The 19,301-nt window shown below is 44.2% G+C and overlaps 1 protein-coding gene across 1 annotated transcript in view; it reads right to left on the reverse strand.

Moving 5' to 3' along the window:
- jmjd1cb (jumonji domain containing 1Cb) overlaps positions 1-19,301 on the reverse strand; it is a 60,173-nt gene that overhangs the window by 12,818 nt on the left and 28,054 nt on the right. Inside the window, exons 2-8 of the mRNA XM_079577050.1 lie at positions 12,427-12,624; positions 4,120-4,233; positions 1,665-1,770; positions 1,447-1,571; positions 1,209-1,355; positions 472-513; positions 10-232 (exon numbers count right to left, since the gene is read on the reverse strand). Coding sequence (XP_079433176.1) covers positions 10-232; positions 472-513; positions 1,209-1,355; positions 1,447-1,571; positions 1,665-1,770; positions 4,120-4,233; positions 12,427-12,624 — 955 coding nt within the window. The remainder of the gene's footprint in view (positions 1-9; positions 233-471; positions 514-1,208; positions 1,356-1,446; positions 1,572-1,664; positions 1,771-4,119; positions 4,234-12,426; positions 12,625-19,301) is intronic.

Below are 19,301 nucleotides of genomic sequence, written 5' to 3' on the forward strand. Positions count from 1 at the left end.
CTTTCGTACCTCTTGCCAAAGTGTCCTTGTCGTCCTCTGGGACACTGCTGTCCGAGCCTTTCCTCCTAGATGAGCGGGCGCTGCGTTGTTCTTTAGGTTCCCGTGTGCCGCTGCTGGGGGAGTGGCTGGCCTGCTGCTGGCCCTGCTGCAGAGAGCCCTGGGAGCCTTTAGTGTTGCTTGATGAGGTCATAATGGGGCGTGGGCTGTTGGCCTGAGCTCTGGTATAATGACTCTGCAAGTGCACAACAAACATTCACCAAATGATGGAATTCGCTCCACCAATGAGGGTCATTTATAAAAGACGTGTTGTGGAATTAAAGGAGGCCTGGAAGAAGCCTTTAAGATCTGTTTTCTGATATTCAGGGGAGTTTCCATTATATGAACAGCTTTGGAAGCACGATTAAGACTAAATGGCCAAATGTTTAGATGTGCATGTGTGGTGCATGTGTGTGTTTGCTCTGGGGTTGGTACCTGAGAAGTGCCAGTGGTCCCGCTGGGTCTCCCTCCTGCCATCTTTAATGTGTCAACAATTACCATGAAAAATCAAAACAAAAAGAGCAAAATCAAATAAACAGAAACAATATGGGACAAGGAAAGATTGTGTTACTGAGTGCGGGGACAAAAATCACTGACTGCATTTGACCCACTGATCCCTTTCCTCCTGCTCTTCATCTGAACACATTAGTTCATACAGTGTAGTCTTTACCAGACCTTTACAACACACTTCTTATTATGATGCAATTGCCGTTAGTGGCCTTTTATTTGAATAAGGGAAAAGTCAATGGTCTGTTTTTCTGATGCAGGAGGTTTGGTTCAGTGACCCTAAGGCACGTGACTCTGTGCTCACAACAAAACAACATTACTTCACATCTCTACTGATGCACAAAGAACATTTCTGACAGAAAACCCTGCCCTCTGCTGGTCACAAAACACAATGCATAACACATAGGTAGACAGGTAGCCTCTTTATTACCTATGTGAGCGCCATAGTAGAATATAGAATAATATGTTTAACACAGGAGGTCTCAGAGACAGCATGTACAGTTCATCTGTTAGAAACACAACCCCAGGAGTCCATGTAAAATACTATAAACATCCTTTAACTTAGTGTTTTGTTTTGTCGGTTGTTTGAGTGACTCTGACCCCGAACCACAAATCAAACCGTGAGATGACACAGTCAATGTGAGTTTGTGGCTGGTTGCACTTACATGCGCAGAGTTGTTGTTGTTCTGACTTGAGCGTGACCTTCGTCTGGACTGGATACCAATGTTTTCTCCTTTCAGCAGCGAATGGACAACATCATCCAGAAAGGTCATCTGGATCATAGAGGGGTCAACGTTCTGAGGCTCGAGCACCTGGACACAACAGAGGAAATAAAACAGTTCTTACTCTTTCTTCTACCTAAGTAAGTAAGTAGCAATGATGAACCTTTGCTCATGTTTTTACCTGGTCGTTCATGACAACCATGTTGCGGCTGAACAGGTCGTGGTGAGTGATGATGCCAGTGAACCACTGGGTTGCAGAGTCCTGTCTATACACTCGTACGCGGTAGCCATTCAGAGAATATGGACCTGAGCGAGAAAAAAACAAACATTATGCAAACAACTGAAGTCTGATGACGCTTCCACACTTTTCACTGAGGATGTTCCTTGATAAAATGGTACCTTGCATAAAGATTTCTTGAACTTTCTGGTCCTTGAGCCAGCTCTTGATTTCTTCGTAGAGCTGCGGGTGGTCTCTTAGCAAAGGGTTCTGACTGTCCACCTCATCCTGAGACACACAGCCAAAAGACTTTAATTTAAGCATGAACAGTCTTTCTCTCCATTTGAGCAAGAAGTCTGCAATTCCTTTGTCTTCTGTGATTAAATGGGGTTGTGCAGAGTCACATGATATAACAGCGCCGTGTGCATTAGATAAATATCTACATGAAAACCCCTGTACCTACGGTAGTATTGGCGCCAGAACACAAGCGGAAAAAGCAAATCAGTATGACACTCCAACACCCTATCACTAAAATAAACATTACCTTATTTTTATTGATAACCAAATTATGTGCAAACTTTTTACTCCCAGATTGTCTCTGTCCAACACTACAGCACCATTTGAGTAAATATACAAATAATGATAATAATAATTTTGCTTTCGGATACATTCATCAACATAACACAGGCTATAATCAGGGCATTCTCTAATTTGATGTCACCATTTTAGACAAAAAGCATTGGCCAAAGTAACTCTTGGAGAGTTTTTTTGTGAGAAAAATGACATTTTATCAATAATCAACTTCATCACAATCAAAATTTGAATGGCTGCATTTAGCAAACCGCAAACTAAGCCTGCAATTTCAAATGTAGTGCAAAGTCTCTCTGCAAGGCCCAGAATATCCTGTCCGTACATGTGCCTCTTTCTGTAGCCCCAGTTTTAACTCTGACACCGCTCACATGGAGAGTTTGTTTTCATCTGTGGTGCTCAGGACATGTCATAAAACACAAAACACAGGACCACAAGACAAAAGTCGCTCCTCGGCTGCGCTGCCACAGCCCTGCGCTGACCATGCCAGCTGTTCTTATCCACATTCTCCTACTATTTCACTTGCTAATATTAGAAGTCTATAACAGGGACAGAGAGGAACTACAGTGGGCTGAGGGTGTTTGGGTGTCTGCTTCAGAGTGGAGCAGGAAAACATTTACTCAAACACAGCCATGAGTTCAGAGGAAGTGACAAGAGGATTTCCCCACCATACAACAACATTTGGAAGACGCACTATTTTCCGTCCAATTTTTAAAAAAATAAAACACTTCAACACCATCCTATTTGTTATAACCCAACAGAGGAGTAGAAGTTGGTGAGGTACTACTATAACATTAGCCTCACCCTGGAACTGAACACACACTTTGAAACATGGATCAGTTTGAGCCCTGGGGCACATGACGCAAGTCACAAAAATCCGCTTTGGAAAGAGCAGGTAAATTATCCTCAGAAACACCCAGCCCATATCCGGGTAAACAACCCAGCCCCAGGTGCCTTTTATCTGCATGTATCTGTACTGCATACTCTGCAAATGTGCAAATCCGCTGCAAGATGTCAGATCTCTGCATCAAGGTCAAAAGTGACCTGAGGTTTGTACTCACAATGCAATACTACAAGTTTGAAAGATCGGCATATGTAGAACAGACAAAAAGTATTTGGTCTAAGATCTAACGTGTGTTGATTCTGAAGAAACTCGTCTCACGGCTGTGCATCAGTGCAATATCTCATCACAGTGAAATGTTTGTAAGGACTTCTCTTTGTGGGATAAAAAAACAGAAGAGTTTAAAGCCTTTTCCCTGCACGAGACTGTGTCAACTTGAGCGCGTCAGAGAAATTACCTCACATTAATTGACAAGAACGCTTGACTTCTTCTCAGCCCTTACTGGCCCAGTCACATGTGGCCGTGTGGAGAGAAGACAGCGCTACAACAACCGGCTGTGGCTTTAAATACAGCACAGAGTGACTAATGATTAGAACGGATCATTCAGGGATGAATAATAAAACCCGTTTCTTACTCTATGGGATCACTACCATCATCATACTCTGTACAAAGACACTGAAATGCAATCAGTGCAAAAGTAAAATAACAAAGGACTCGAGCCAAAATAAACAGCAGTGGTATTGGTGACATGAGGGAAAGCAAACAGGTCACACACAGGCACGGTCAACATCACAGGCATCGCAGGCAGTGACATAAAAGCTCAAGGACATGACAGACAACAACAAAACAGCAACATGACAGAGCAATCGTTTCTTCAGACCCAAACCATCGCTCTCATTTCAATAAAGGCACAATTTAAATCACAAGATCAGCAGCCAAGACCGGCTTACATGAATAGACAGAATTAAAAGCTCTTGAAGAAGTAGTAGTATTGTGATGGAAATTAGATATGACAATTCTTAAATCCAGATTCAGATCACTGGGGACACTTTAAACATATCAAGGACTGAAATATAAATTGCTACAACAAAAAATGTGTATGAAGAGGAGTTATTTTCGTTTGTTAAGAATATTGTACCAAACGTATGTCTTATTCATTCCCTGTGTGTGAGTGTGAGTGTGAGTGTGAGTGTGTGTGCAGTTCGTACCTGGTAGGGCTGTAAGGCAGTGTGCTCGGGCAAGAATTCAAGCTGTCGGTCCAACAGGAACTCCACGGCAGTGAAGGACGACAGAAGGCTCTTCCCCACCACAGGTTTAAAGGCCTGCAAAACAAAGAGGATTCAACATCACCCAACGCCGCTCTCTAGGACAAGTCACACCGTCTGAATAACAAGCAAGACTCGTCAAGGTCATGCTATCTGGTTTTGTCTACTGCTCCCTTTCCCCCGTTTTTTTAAGTGAACGTACAATCTGACATTGATGCTCCCCTCCTTTAGAACAAGCAGAAGTGAAACAGACACAGACACACGCACAGAGGAAGTGCAGTTGAACAGGAAGAACAGTCACTTCCTGTTGTGATGTCACCTGCTGCTGAGCGCTCACACGGGCCTGACATTACGTTCATTACTTTATGAGCCTCCCATCGGCGCCAGATGCTCAAACATCATCATCGACACATCAACAACCCCCAGACATGAGGGTCACTTGTGCTTCAGATGCTCTTCGCTGTCTGTATATTCTCTGTAAATGAGGATGACAGATGTGGACGTTAATTCTGTTTGCATCTGTAAATTTTGCACAGAGGCGTCCAGAACCTTTTTAGGCGTCACTGCTGCTGTGGGTTTAAACGTCCCAACACCAAACGAGATGAACAAATGACTACACACACCTTTCATACAGTCATAGCATGTCCATATGCGTGGGAGCACTGAAGGCCATCTGTGATTCGACGGAGTACTGTTACACTCCTGATATTCCTCAAGAGATAAGTGGAGGGGACAGTGGGCTGCGAAACTCTGACTCCTTACAGTGGGCTGTCATGTGAGACACAAGTGCAGGAGCAGAAAAACAACAGAATAGTGGTAGGTAATCAATCATTGATGTACAATAGAAAAGCCGTCCCTGTGTGATGCGTCACACGCACGAGTCCGAGCTGTCAGTGTGGGAGTATGTTCTGTCCATATGTCAAACACCTCCTGAGCTACAATCATCCCAGCATCAAAACCCTCCTCAGAAAACGCAGACCACTGTTCAGCACATCCAGAGGACCCTCCAACACCGAGGCATCTCTTCAACTCTGCTCATGTTTCAGCTAAAAGACACAGCCATTACTGCAGATTCCAAAGTGACGCTCTGCTAATGGCTACAGCCCTGCATGACTGCACAACCCCCTCCATTACCTCAGAGCAGCGTCTGGACGGCCCGGACCGCGCGGCACAACTCCACAAATCCACTCAGCTCAGTCTGTAGGTGGGGAGAAGAGAGCCAAGCACGGCACTATTCCATGGCCGACATTTTAACTGCTGCTGAGGCACAGAGCGGGGGAGGGGTAAGGACTCGGAGGAGAAGGAGGGAGCAGCCGCTGACGCAAGCTCGCACGCTCACTCCACACACCCAGGGAAAGCACTGCACAAACTGCAACGGGCATTTAAAGGAACACAACTGTTTTTAAATGTTCAAACACTGGCAAATAGACATGGAGGGTGAGCTGCTAAGATGTCAGAGGAAAAGATGAACTCTTTCTTTCTCCATCCTTGACAGCAAGCAACCACCTTCAGTCCACACCTCACACACACCCACAATATGTTTTGGACAAGGCCAACGTACACAAACCACACACTTTCATTCTGTTTGACCTCTGTTTCAGCAGGAAAGTCCCACCGTCCTCTCTTGATGTCTTTTCACTTTGAGTATTTGAAGCGAGGGTGCTCACAATTCGCTTTGTTCCCGTGACCCTGATGATGAAGCCATATTTGGGTCATCATCCTAGAAACATATCAGTTGTCCAAATTTTAGACATATGTGTTTTGTTTGGAAGAATGGGTGGGAGATATGCCAAAACCAGATGTCAATTTTATCATGCTTCCTGTGCACTCTGTATCGTTGTTATATTTATTACACTATGATAGGTTTAATTCCCTTGTCACTTGCTCAGAGTATGACAGGGACCAACCAAAAGGAAGAGTGATAGGGAAAATCTATATTTGTGCAATGACTGTGATTTTGAAATGACAATCTCTCCAAATTGGCAGATCGTCACAGAGCTTAAGTCAGGATTCAGTTATTAGTGTCATATCACCCAGCCCTAGTTAGCAGGTGGATATATTAGAATGGCCTGCCCTGCCTCTGGTCAGAGCTCGCTGTGTGTTCAGAAACCTGTGAGCCGTGAGCCCTGACAATCGTTACACCACACTGACAGAGCTGGACCAAAGCAAACACGGTCAAGCCTGGGCCTCTCCTGGAACGAAGAGGGGAGCGGTGTTTGGTGAGTGCAGTTCAGAACAGCGCAGAGAACTGGGACACTCCGCTCTTTGGCGCGCCTGAATGCGGCGTTGTCCTTTGACCCGCTCGGGGCACTGTGGAATGTGACAGATTCGGAGCTGCAGTGGCTCCGGATCAGCAGCAGCACACACAGGTTCAAAGTTCACACCGGGACATTATCTAACACCAAACCGCCAGCTTTCCATTTACAGGCGGCCGCAGTTAATGATGAACTCAGGCATTTGCAGTTTGTGCGTGAGTGGATTGTTTTTACTTTCTGTAAAATATCGCTGAAACATAACATGAGATTTAACTAGAGGTGTTCATAATCAATCGGTAAATCCACTTATCGTCACTAGGGGCTCAGTCGATTAATATACACTACTGCTCAAAAGTAAAATGTCCTTGTTTTTGAAAGAAAAGCACTGTTTCTTTTCTTTAAGGGTATAACAAGAGCCCCCTTCACCTGCAGCACAGTAGAGGCGTCACAAGAGGCACAACAGGAAACAAAAAAGGGAGAAATGAGGAGACGCTGAAGGACTGTTGTGGAGCGGAGGGAGCTGCGCAGGAGGAAGAGGAAGGAGCTGACCAGTGCAGGACACCACACTCTGAAACAGGGACAAACCCAGGAGGCGCTGCACCGTTTCAGAGGATCAGAGGAGCACTGAAGGCCAGCCAGGCTTTCTCCGGGAGCTACGGTTTCCACTACCTCCGGGTCAGGTCGGCCCACAATGGCAGTGTGGCTCAGTCGCAGTGGCTCAGAATTTACACCTGAACACTATTCCGTATGTACAATGACAAATAATAGCACTTACTTAGTTACTTCTTACTTACATTAAATTAATCAGAAATGCAGACTAGGCATTGTTATTGCTGTGAATGCCTATTCTTGCTGGAAACGGGAAGCAGTGTTCTAATGGTACATTGAGTTAGCTAATCATGTTAGAGGGTAATTGATTAGAAAACACGTGTGCAAATATGCTAGCACTGCTGAAAACTGTTGTGCTGATTAGAGAAGCTATAGAACTGGCCAGGGTGACCCCAAATCTTTGAGCAGTGGTGTATCTTTGTTAAGATGAACGGCAAAAGGTTCATTTGAGATCCAACAGAATTCCGGGCAGATAAACATCAATTAACCAGCGGTTTCCCGACATACACAGGGTTTTCAGAAAAGAGGAACACCGACATCACCAAACTGTTGTCACTCACTCACTGTGTTTGTAGAACTCTGCAAATAGCTCGAGGCTCAGAGCGTCTCGTCTGACTCTCCCGTGCCTGATCAGGAGCACTTTAGTGGAGCGAAGCACCCACAGAACGAGCGGCAGACAGCAGAGCAGCGGCAGCAGTGGCGGCCATCTTTGTTGTCGGCTCAGATTGCACTGACGGTGGCACGCAGATCCAGAGCACAGCAGATTAAAGCAGCCTCGCTCCATCTGCTGCTCACAGGAACAAACAGAACGCACTCTGACCCACTTTCGCCGCCGCGCACCGCAGGAGCGCAACATCATGCGCACAGGACTAAGGGACGCACATCTGGACACTTTCATTGACTCCAAGCCTGAGACAAATGACTTGTACATTTCACTAAACAGTTCCTTCATTTTAGGTCATTTATTCCAAACCCAGACAAGACGGAGACCGTACCTTTAAACGGCGATCTCAAAACCAAGACCAGCCTGAAGAGGAAACAGGAAATAAGCCGTACATGAGCTGAGGGGAGAGGAACGCAACATGAACTTGGCCAGAGGAGACTACAGGATATTACTACAGAGATCTGACCCCCACAGACATAAACAATACTACAGCGGGACAGGCTTGTACTATATGAGTACATGAGTGTCTGGAGAAGCCAACAGGAAACATGATCGTCATGGATGGGATTAGTACAGTACAGTAAGGTGTCTCAAAGATGTGTAAAATACATACAGTACATACAGTAAATGTCCTTGTCCCAGCAAAGATAAGGAGAGAATCAATCATACGTTTAGTGATATAAGTGTTCTCTACATTTAAAACACTCAAAGATACGTATGAAGACTGCTGTCTGTCATCAGCTGGGGACACTACTGGGGACAACACTGAATTAAAGACAATGCCATGGACGCTACACTACGGTCAATCCATTTTCTTTTTTCCTCTCAAGAGTTGGCATTTATTGGCAAAGGCAACAGCACAAAAAAAACTTCAGTTGCCAACAAGTTCATTATCATTGCTCTTTTTCTTTACTCTTTGATCGCCCTTTTTTCTTTTACTCACTTTGAGAGCCCCCTAGTGATTATTCAACACACAAGAACAAACATAAGTTCGAATGCTGCAGCGATAGCTTTGCTTGGAACGATCTTTTTATGAAAGAAATCAGAGCTTGTACTGCAAACGGTAAAGCTAAGTGACCTGCTGAATAGAGACTCATCACAACAACTTCTCAGAGAAGCACGCAAACTTCAGCATTAGCTCAACATTTACTTAGCATTTGGTCGGCACTTATGAGACACACGCAACACCTATTTACGCAATTACTTCTCACACACAGGCGAGGTACTAATGACAGGCCAGGAGAAGGGCCCACTGCTACTGACGGGACGTCCGGCCACATTCACAAATGGGTCAACAGTAGAGCATACGTTTGTTAACATGATGACAGAAACACTCTCAGAGATCACATCTCTTCTGTGTCTGCTCAGGAGCTCAGGACACCCTCAGCCAAATGTGAATGTGAACCCAGCTTCATTTTCCAATGTGGGCCATTGTTGCTAGGATACACAGTAGGTCTCGAGGCGTCTGCAGCACAGTCAAGGCAAACAAAGGAGAAACATGTCTCTGAACCAGGGCAGAAAGTAGGACTAAGCAATTTACAGCATTTACACTGAACAATATCAACCAGAACTGAATCACAACAGGCAGTGACATTATACTTGGCAAAGTTCATCCCACTCTTTGATGGAAAATGGAGCTGCTGTACTCAGGCCGCAGAGATGTATTCAGGCTGCAGAGATGTACTCTGGCCGCAGAGATGTACTCAGGCCATATACATATAAGAGTAAGACTATGAGCAGAGTGACTGTAACTCAGTGCAATGATGTGATTGCTGTGGTGTTTGAAGCTGTAGTCTCCCACTGCTGTCTTCAAGTCACAAATAGCACTTACAAAGTGCTTCTTTGAATGAGGCTACTTAAGTACTATTTGTAAAGGCTCAATGAGCCTCCAGAGGAACTTTTCAGCTGTGAACTCTTGTGATTGATCCAAATCATGAGGCCTGTGAGGTCGTCAACACAGGTCAATACTTGAAATGTGTCCAAATGCTTACATTGCCATTTTAGGAATAATATGTAGAAGCAATTTTACAATTTTACAATTTTACAATTTTACAATTTTACAATTTATGAATGTAAAAAGCTTAGTCTGTAATGTTCCTTTTCCCCAATGAAGCCACAGAGCCTGGACCTTTCACTGAAGAGAGCGGCTACAATCAGAGGTCGACCAGGATTAGACGATATTCATAATCTATAATTGGGGGGAATGTTGAATCATTTTATCCAAATGTTTGATGTTAGTATTAATATTGTTAATGTCATATCAAGCGGATAGCAACCAATTATTAAGGTATGTCCTCCACTGCAGTCCTGTCTCCCTACAGTTACAGTGCCTTTTTTTCTGACACCCCAAACTGACCTGATGAAAATGTGTCATACTCAAAACCTGACCCATTTACAGCCCAAACTGACACTGCCCTATTACCCCATGCACACACCACTCTTGTCAAATGAACCAGTGTTTGGAACTAACGCAGCCCTCGTAGGGAGCCTGCCTGGTTGTAGCCAACAATCATAAAGTAGTCTATTCTTTACAAACAGTAAGGCTTACAGATTAAACCATACTTTTACAACATAACTCCAAGCAGACGGATGCTTCTCTGTGACCCACCCAAGCCCAAAGTACTTCATCTAACCAGACCCAACCCACTGGTCAACATAGTTTTAGCTAATGTTGCAGACTCGCACTTGACATTCAAATAAAGTTTTCTATCTACTATTATCAAGTGGTGGGCCTGGACAAATATATACACTAGTATACAGACTGTCGCTTGAAAAACTGTGATATAAACCCAGCAGCTTCACTGACACGGCTGTCTTCATAGTGCACTGACTTTCAAGTCCCATTTTACCAAAAGCCATTAAGGCAGCAGTGTAACCTCACTGACTGCAATAAAGATCCAATACAGCCTCTCATCTCCTGGACTAAAGCCAGTGCTGCCGTCTTACACTCACCTCCAGGAACCACTGTCGGCCACTCAGAGATACATGAATGCACAGTGGATTTGTTCAAATGCTCTCAGACTATCAATCCAGCTCAAAACTTAAAATGATTTCAGTGGTAAATAGCGTCGGTGCATCCTTTTGTGGCTGAGAGATGGGAGCTAGTCTGGAATGAGCGCGCTCAGTGGCTCCAGGGAAACAGAGCTGATGTAATCCTGGGATGACAGTTGTAAGTGAACACTGTGTGCTGAGGGAACAATAGGCAGCGCGACACTGCTCACCCTGATACAGCCGAGGAAGACACAGTGACCATCTCTGTCGAAAACCATGAGTAGAGCACGCCTATGACACAGCGAGAAAGAGACATATGGCCTATTAATCCAATCTCACATTACAATTAGAGATGCCTGAATGTGTTAGCAGCTGCAGCATCATCGCTCAAACCCACTTGTTCTGCCGTCTGCATGTGTGCAGTCATAATGCGCAGAACATTACCACAGCAGAGACCATGAGTCACCGCAGTGTTCTGAGCGGACATGGAACAGCACATGTATGAACGAGTGCGGGACATGTGTCAGCTCAGCCACATGTCCCACCACAAGTCTGAGACCACCTCCAGATGCACCCTCTGCCCCCCACAACCCGGCCACCCGGCCCCCGCCAGTCAGGACTGTCCCAAAGTCATGATGCTACAGGATGTGGAAACACTATCACATCTATATGATATTGTGATTCATTTTTTTATTCAAATGCAATTCAATGTTGCTAATTTACACCATGCAAAACAATATTAATAATAATAATGAAGCCAAGCAGAAACAGTCAGTGTAAGACAGCGGAACGATCACAGTGACGACGAAATGATCATAGAACTTTTTTTTTTTTTCATGCACAAACGCGTGACAACAGTGCCTTGTGCTGTTCCTGCATTTGCATGAGGAGAAAGCTCTGCGACGCCTCACAGGCAGTTTTTAGTCTGATTCCTCCAGAGAACCGAGCAAATCAATATCGATTTGTAAAGAGGCCGCGGCCCTGACAGGAATGTGGAAGTCTGAGGATTTACTACCAGCCCAAAATGTAGAGCTAAATGTGACTGAAAGCAGTTAATACTAAACAATAGAGATTCACGCAGCATCACTCGACTTTCACAATACTATGGCAAAAACATGTTGACATTACAGGCCTCCAAACATGGCGTCAGGGTTTGCAAACAGAGAAACTGACAAAGCCCCTGGAGTACAGAAAGTGGTTGAGAGTGGAATGACCTTTCCCCTGCCTCCAGGTTTTTTAAAGAAGTGAGCTCGTGTGTTTGTGACCTGATGTGGTGTTTAGCATTGTCCACAGGTCTGACGCCTTTTCACACTGAAAGCTCTCTGTAGCTTCGGCGTTTGGGTCACATTGCCCCTCTTTAGTTGGTGATTACGCCCGTGTGCACAGCAGCAGGCTCCAGCCCAGAGTCCTGCTCTCAGTGTGAGTTCACAGGACTGAGTTATGTAAGAAGGATTAGTGCACTCTGTCTGTGGGCAGGTCTGCACTTTGCTCTGCTCCTGTAACACTTAACAGTTCACAGTCTCAAGCCATCCAGCTCATCCTCCACGTGTAAAATGTTTCAGACAGAGCAGGAGAAATCACGCATTCACTTAAATGGTCAAATAAAGCCGCAGTGTCGTGCAGCTCTGAATGGAAGCATGTGACGGCTAAGGTCAATGAACCGTGACGACGCTCCAAAGGATGACACGCACAGCTCTCAACAGCCCGTATAGAGACATGAGCAGCTCTTACCAGCGCAGGCCACTGTAGGTGCTTCGCCTTGGTCCCCTGCAGTACGCTCCCAGGGGTCCCTCCAGGCCCAGACCCGGCCCTGGTGTCCTTCCTCTTGGCCCAGACCAGCTGGTGCTCCAGGAGAAACAGCTGGAAGTCCTCGTTCACTTTGACCCACTCCCTCTTCTCCCATTCCAGGTCGTCAAACTCCACGTACACCTGCGGCAGAAGAAAGAACACACACCTTTAGATTTCACTACAATAGTGTCTCCCACGCAGCAGGTACAGCCCTGGGACAGTCCCAATTAGATCAGTTACAAAAAACTGCATTAGTTTCTTGAAAGGTATAATCCCACAAAGAAACTTGTCACTTTGAGGTACATTGTCAGACAAGAAGAGACGGTCTGACCCTGAGGAAGATCTGTTCAGACGGCAACAGTCTGTACGAAAACTCAGACATTTTGTATTTGAAGAAAAAAACTCAGGACTCAACAATGAACTTTAATATCCTACAATAGCAAAATCAATGTATTCAAAATCTAAACCATATTAATAGTTTATTTTCTTAATCATGTAATAATTGTTAGAGGCTCAACAACACCATTTAAACAATGAGGTTGTCTGTATCAGAACATATCAACAGACAAAGAGGACATTTCTTTCATCATTTATGACAAATGTGTGTTATTGTTGCCACGCTCTAATAACCCGGACACATGCAGCTGCTGTGCCCTGTGACTCTGAGTATCCACAGCAGAAACACAACATACAGCAACATAGCCTCATCTTGATTGCACAAAATATTAATGTATATACTGAATATAAGCTACTGTACTCAGCACCACACAGATATCACTTGCAGTAAGACGTACATGTTGATCTTTAGCTCAGGCCAGACAAATGATTTAATGAGTGGAAGCTTTGTATGAACGCTCAGGGCTGTAGTGGCTTAAGTGCTACATGTGTTATATTATTATTAAAAAGGTTAAACAGTGACTCATACTTAATTGTTATTTATTATACATGTGACTCCAGTTCAAATGACAAGGTTTACCATCTATGTTTCTCTGTTTTATTGTAAAAGCACCAGATACTAGACAGTGCGGGTCTTGCTTAGATAGTTATTTCAAAAGGTCGCGACCTGAAAAGTTTGGGAACCCCTGCTCAGTTCTATAAATGGCCTAATTGCTGCGGGGCAAGCGTGCTAACCACTCTGCCACGGCGTTGCTCATCTGTCTGATCAATGTGCCATAATGACGTCTGGCACTGGGTCCATGAACGATGCTGTTTGAGCCTGAGCAGCGATTGGTTTAAGTTCCCCCTTACAGTTGCCATGGTTACAGTTTTACAGCTTTGTTCCTGTGTTGAAACCTGTGTGAATTAAAGCCTCGGCTCGCTTCTTCACAGTCGAGCTGAGTAAAAGTCGCATAATAAATGCTCGAGACGGTCTACGGGGGGAAAAAACAAAAAAACAAAACAAATTGTGTCTAGATTTTTCAAAACGAGTGCGGCCGGGGCATCTCTGTTCACTCGGCCTCACCGCTCAGTCCCACTGCAGTGCAGAGACTGGAGCGAACGAGGACAGGCTCCAGCCAATCACGCATCAGCCCCCAACTCCCCCCCCCCCACATCACCACAAGTTAAGCTCCTCCTCTTATGTCCTGACGGTGTCATCCCAGGACACTCTGCCCCCCGCCCCACAATCCTGTGCTCACGGCTCCGAGCCGATGCGTCCACAAATATAACACTTTAGTAGGACAGAAAGAGCAGAATCCACACAGCTGTGCATCCAGGAGAACAACAGCCACAAAAAAAGGCTACAAACAAGCCCACCTTTTAGCACTGCACAAAACAATCACCAAATCATCTGCTGATTATTATTAACATTATAAAGTCTGTTTCGCGAGAACCCCAAAAATATTACATCACTGAGGTCTTACGTCTGACCAAGACTCAACCTTTTTTCTTACAGCGTCTAAAAATGTGTGGCTGCTTAAATTATAGATGAACTCCACTTTTAGTCCTTATCTTTCCAATTTAGTCCCAATTTCACCGCGTTTGATCCAGATTTGACCTCAGTTAGGTTCCAAGTCGGACTTTGACATAGCTAATATCGTAATATATTCAATCAAGACAGATTCTCGTATTGTGCAGCTCTAACACGAAGATCAGCGGCCCTTCAAAAGCTTAACGACCCACACAAAATATAATAAAGGCTAAGATTGTTTTGTTCGTTAAGTCAGACAAGTTCAACCATTCGAATTTATTGAATCAGTGGAGAGTTCTTTTAGCTTTCGGAAAAATCTGATTAATTGTTGAAACGCATAATAACTTTACACAGTTGCCCCGACCATATGAAGCCCATTTCAAACCTGTCCTTGAGCGTCACCATTAGAGAGAGGACTGGAATATGAACGGAGGACTCTTCTTTGTAGAGGTCTCTCAACTACAGGGTTAACATTGATGAGATTGAAGCGGACAATGCTTCAAGTAGAAGTGCACGGTCTTGAATATTGCAATATTTCGTTTCAACAAAGGACAACTGCTAAACTCACGGGAAACTATTGCACATTTTTAAGTTAAAGGGACTAAGTATTTTCCTCTACCCACATGTTCCTGTCATGTGTAGACAGAGCCCAGACCTGTTCACCACAACTGCCTCTAAAATCCTGCACTGTCACTCAAAAAGGTGCGAAAAGTGCCGTCATGTACGAGCTTAATGTAGAACCCGCAGTTGCATGTAAGACCTGAGGTGGCAGTAGTGAGCACAACCCACAAAGCCGTTAGTCACGTCAGATTCACAAGATTCTGTCTCTCGTCATTTTTGTTTAAGAACATATTACTGATGGGGAAATCCCGAGTGGTTTAAGTAATGTCACACAAGTCAGTAAATCACAAATAGCTAAGCCTAAACTGTACAAATATTGTTTATAAACTGAAATAAACAGTGGGGCTTTTTCGTTTTTACTTTTTGGAAGGGTCAAACGAAAGAGCATTGGGTATGCACTGCCTGACCGAAAGAAAAAGTTCACACGCTCTAATATTTGGTTAGGCGGCTTTAGCTTTGATTACAGCACATTTGCTGTGGCATTGTTTCGATAAGCTTCTGCAATATCAAAAGATCCAGTGTTGCATCGATGTTTCACCACGATATTGTATTGATGATGGTAGAGAGTGACCACTCCACAAAGTCTTTTCCAGCACATGCCAAATATTCTCAATGGGGTTATGGTCTGGACACTGCGGCCTATCCATGTCTCATGTTCCCATATCCGCTCTTTCACAATGTGAGCCCGATGAATCCTGGTATTGTGATCTTGGAAAATGGCTGTGTCATCAAGGAAGAAGAAATTGATGGAATAACCTGGTCATTCGGGAGGTTCAGGTCGTCAGCTGATCTCATTCTTTGGGCCTATAGTGTTGCTGAGCCTAGACCTGACCAACTGCAGCAACCCCAAAACAATTAGTTCAATCCAGGCAGTCACAAAAAAACAAATGTGCAATTATGATTTTGTCTTAAGCTGTTGTTACAAAGCTCTAAAGTCATATTTGAATCATGTCTGGAGCTTTTGCACTAATGACACGGCGCAATACAGTAAACCAATCCCAAAGACTGAAGCCCGTAATAGATTATAACTGCAGCGTGAGACATACGGTATGAAGCGTGTGCCACCATGAAATTTAAAACTCTTACTCTTAAAGAATCCACCCTTGTCCTTGAGTGAAGTAAAACTATCCTCAAACAGGCGGTGCTCAGTTTGTGGTCGTCCTCATGACAACGTTATCACCAACGTCCCTAAGTTTTTCACTTTGGAGAGACATGAATAGAGCGCAGTTGTTGTTGCCCCAAGAGAAAGAGAGCTGCTCTCTGTCAAGCAACCAAAGATTTGACACATACTCAGCGCAGTATAAGGCCCTGAATGGTGCACGCTGCATGTCAGCTGTTCGTCATGATGGTTTTTATTTAGCTCCCATATTAGTGGACTGGAGTGAACAGACGTGCTGTGTTTGACGCATCATTCACTCCACACATGCATGTCAGAGAATCAAATCAGAACAAACAGAAGCTTCGGGCGCCCTAACATTCACAATACATTAGAAAATGTGTGGTTTTGTATTATATTTTTTACAATAAACATCAGCCCAACACATTCTGAACACATTTAAATGTTAGAAGGAATTCTGGCTGTCGTGGGCCGCTGACTGATACCTAAAAAGTAACATCACAGATCACACAGTTAACCCTACAGAGCAGCACACACAAAGGCGAAAACAGCCTAGGTTCAGGACAGGCGGCCAGGTAGCTCACAGGTTGATAACTTAAAGCCACACATTTCACACAGTAAATACAATAAAGACAATCATTCATTTTACTAGAAAGTGATTACTGGTGGAAAAATGCATAAAGTAGTTCTAGTCAGCACGACTCAACTTGTATGAAAGGCTCATGCGTCCCGATAATGGTTTGGGTCTGGGTCAGGTTCAGACAGAACGTGAAAGTGCTTGAGCTGGATCTTTTGAGCCAGATATAAATGAATGTGGTATTGCTGGCATATTTTATTTCACTACAGGTATGCAATGATGTAACACAGAAACAAATGGTAAAACAAAGAATATTCCACAATGTGGCTTTAATAAAACATTTGAGGACCAGTCCAAAGAGGCCACCAGAGCTGAGGGTAGAAATGAGTCCAGCCAGAAATGAAGCTGGAGCTCAGAAACCGAGGTAATCTGAGTCCACAGCCCGAGGCTATCCTCATAATCAGCAGACAATTTAACACTTCTGTTATAATCGCATAATGGCTCATTATAATCGGTTCTCCGGAGCTGCATGTAAACACCATAGAGATAGCATCAAACATAGCGCTGTGTCATATGACCTGAGGAGTTCAGGTGCTACACACATTCCTAATGAGCGTGCACGAGGCTCAGGGGCGTGCACGGGGAGGACTGTGGCTCCTGTTTATGCGGCTACAGTCAGAAAAGAGCGGCAGCAGCCGTGGGGAGCAGTGAATGGCTCGTGGAGTCTGTTGCTATGGAAACAGAAGCAGTAAAAGCATCGTTCGGACACGTTACTCTCGGAGAACAAAGAAGAGCATGGAGCACAGATACGGAACCTACACCGACAACTGCAGCGACAGTAATGACACACATACTATCCCACTCACGCGCTTCAGGGGAGTTTAGACTGAACTCACAGGAGGTCACAGAGGTCACGGCAGAGAGAACCATTAGAGGCACATGTACCACTTTTAAAGTCTGAAAGACAAATCTAATCCACTACATAGCACATATTCTACAAAGAAAACTACAAACACAAGCATCAGCAGAACAAAGTCTGATAAGATAAAAACATACAGAAGATTAAGGCCATGACCGGCTCTGGCACCCAGTGATCAGGGTTAAAACAGTCCTTTTTGGAGCTATGGCTGGCAGAGCACTGTTGCTAGTATAGGATACATTTGATTAAAGGAGTTTAATCATGGTCATACACTGGTGATCAGAAAATATTAAAATATTCATATGATAATAATTTTAAAAAAGCACACATTCCTTTAAAAATCTAAACTCCACAACCCAACCAATGGCTCAGAGGCAGATCAAGCAGCCACTATTTAAAAAGCATAATGGTTACGATCATTATAGGCATGAATTATACGGTGATGTTCAGGAACAATCCAGACCTGGGAGAACACCACATCTGCTGTGCTGGCCGCTACATTTGTATTAGCCTGCTCCAGGGCAAATGCAACAGAAGTAAGCAGCAGGATACAACAGTGCCAGCCCAAAATACAGACCTACAATGGCTACTATGTGTGGCTTTTTGCATTTGGTAATAAAATGAACCACATCCTGATCCCTGACTTACATGTTGTTTATTAGAACATGGCTAAAACAACTTATTCAATGAGGTGGTGCACTCAAATTACATTTCGGTTCAATTCAACTTTTGTAAAATGAACCTGAACATAGTATTAATAATCATTTAAAGAGACCCATGTATGTCTCCTTAAAAAAACAATTACAAACATTTTTGGAGATGTATCCATTATAAGCAGAGATTCATACAACAGAACAAGCCGCGCATCATTAGGAGCGATAACAGGGACAGCGGTCTCCATGGCAGCTCCAGTAAGACCAAACCTCCACATATTCGCTCGCATTTTCAAGCGTTTCAATACCTCGGATACTTCAAAAATCGATTAGCATAACGACTGCCACCACTCAAAAGGTATCTCTGATGAATAATGCACCTAAATATGCCCAAGGAGCAGTTCGTCACTCAATAGTGCAAACATTGCTTCAGCTGCACTAAAATTAATGGACCAAAATTGTACCAAAAACGATTCACAAGTGACCGAACCAAACGTGCTGAACTGGAACTGTTCAGTGCGGTACAGCTACACCCCTATTGTTCAAACTTTCCTTTGGCATGATTTATGGGTTCAACATGTGCTTCGAATCGCTCCCCTCACTCCCCATCGTAACAACCCTCCTGCCTGTCCAGCTCCGGGACGTAGAGCGCTGTCGGACAGTGGTGTGCTGTTTTGTAGTAGTCAAGCCCAGGTGGATGTTTTTAGCCTTAGCTTAACTACTTCAGCCGTGCTACAAAGTGGGAACTTTCCGGGAGCGAGGCAAGATTCAAAGATAACCTACGCAAACACCTCAAAATACAACTTACTGAATACGTTTCTGATGAGGGAACATTGTAACACTCAAGAAAATGCGATTATTTAAAATTTGAAAATGATAAAATGAATATTGAATATACAACCTTTAATAACCCAGTGCTACTTGGATTCCAGTTGCGCTGCAAAAACTAAACTTTCTGTCTGTCCTGCCTGGAATAAACACAAGCTTCTGAGCAGTGACAGGGCAGTTCTGGAGGGCAACAG

Source organism: Gobius niger, assembly GCF_951799975.1.
Source record: "Gobius niger genome assembly, chromosome: 19".
Taxonomy (NCBI): Eukaryota; Metazoa; Chordata; class Actinopteri; order Gobiiformes; family Gobiidae; genus Gobius; species Gobius niger.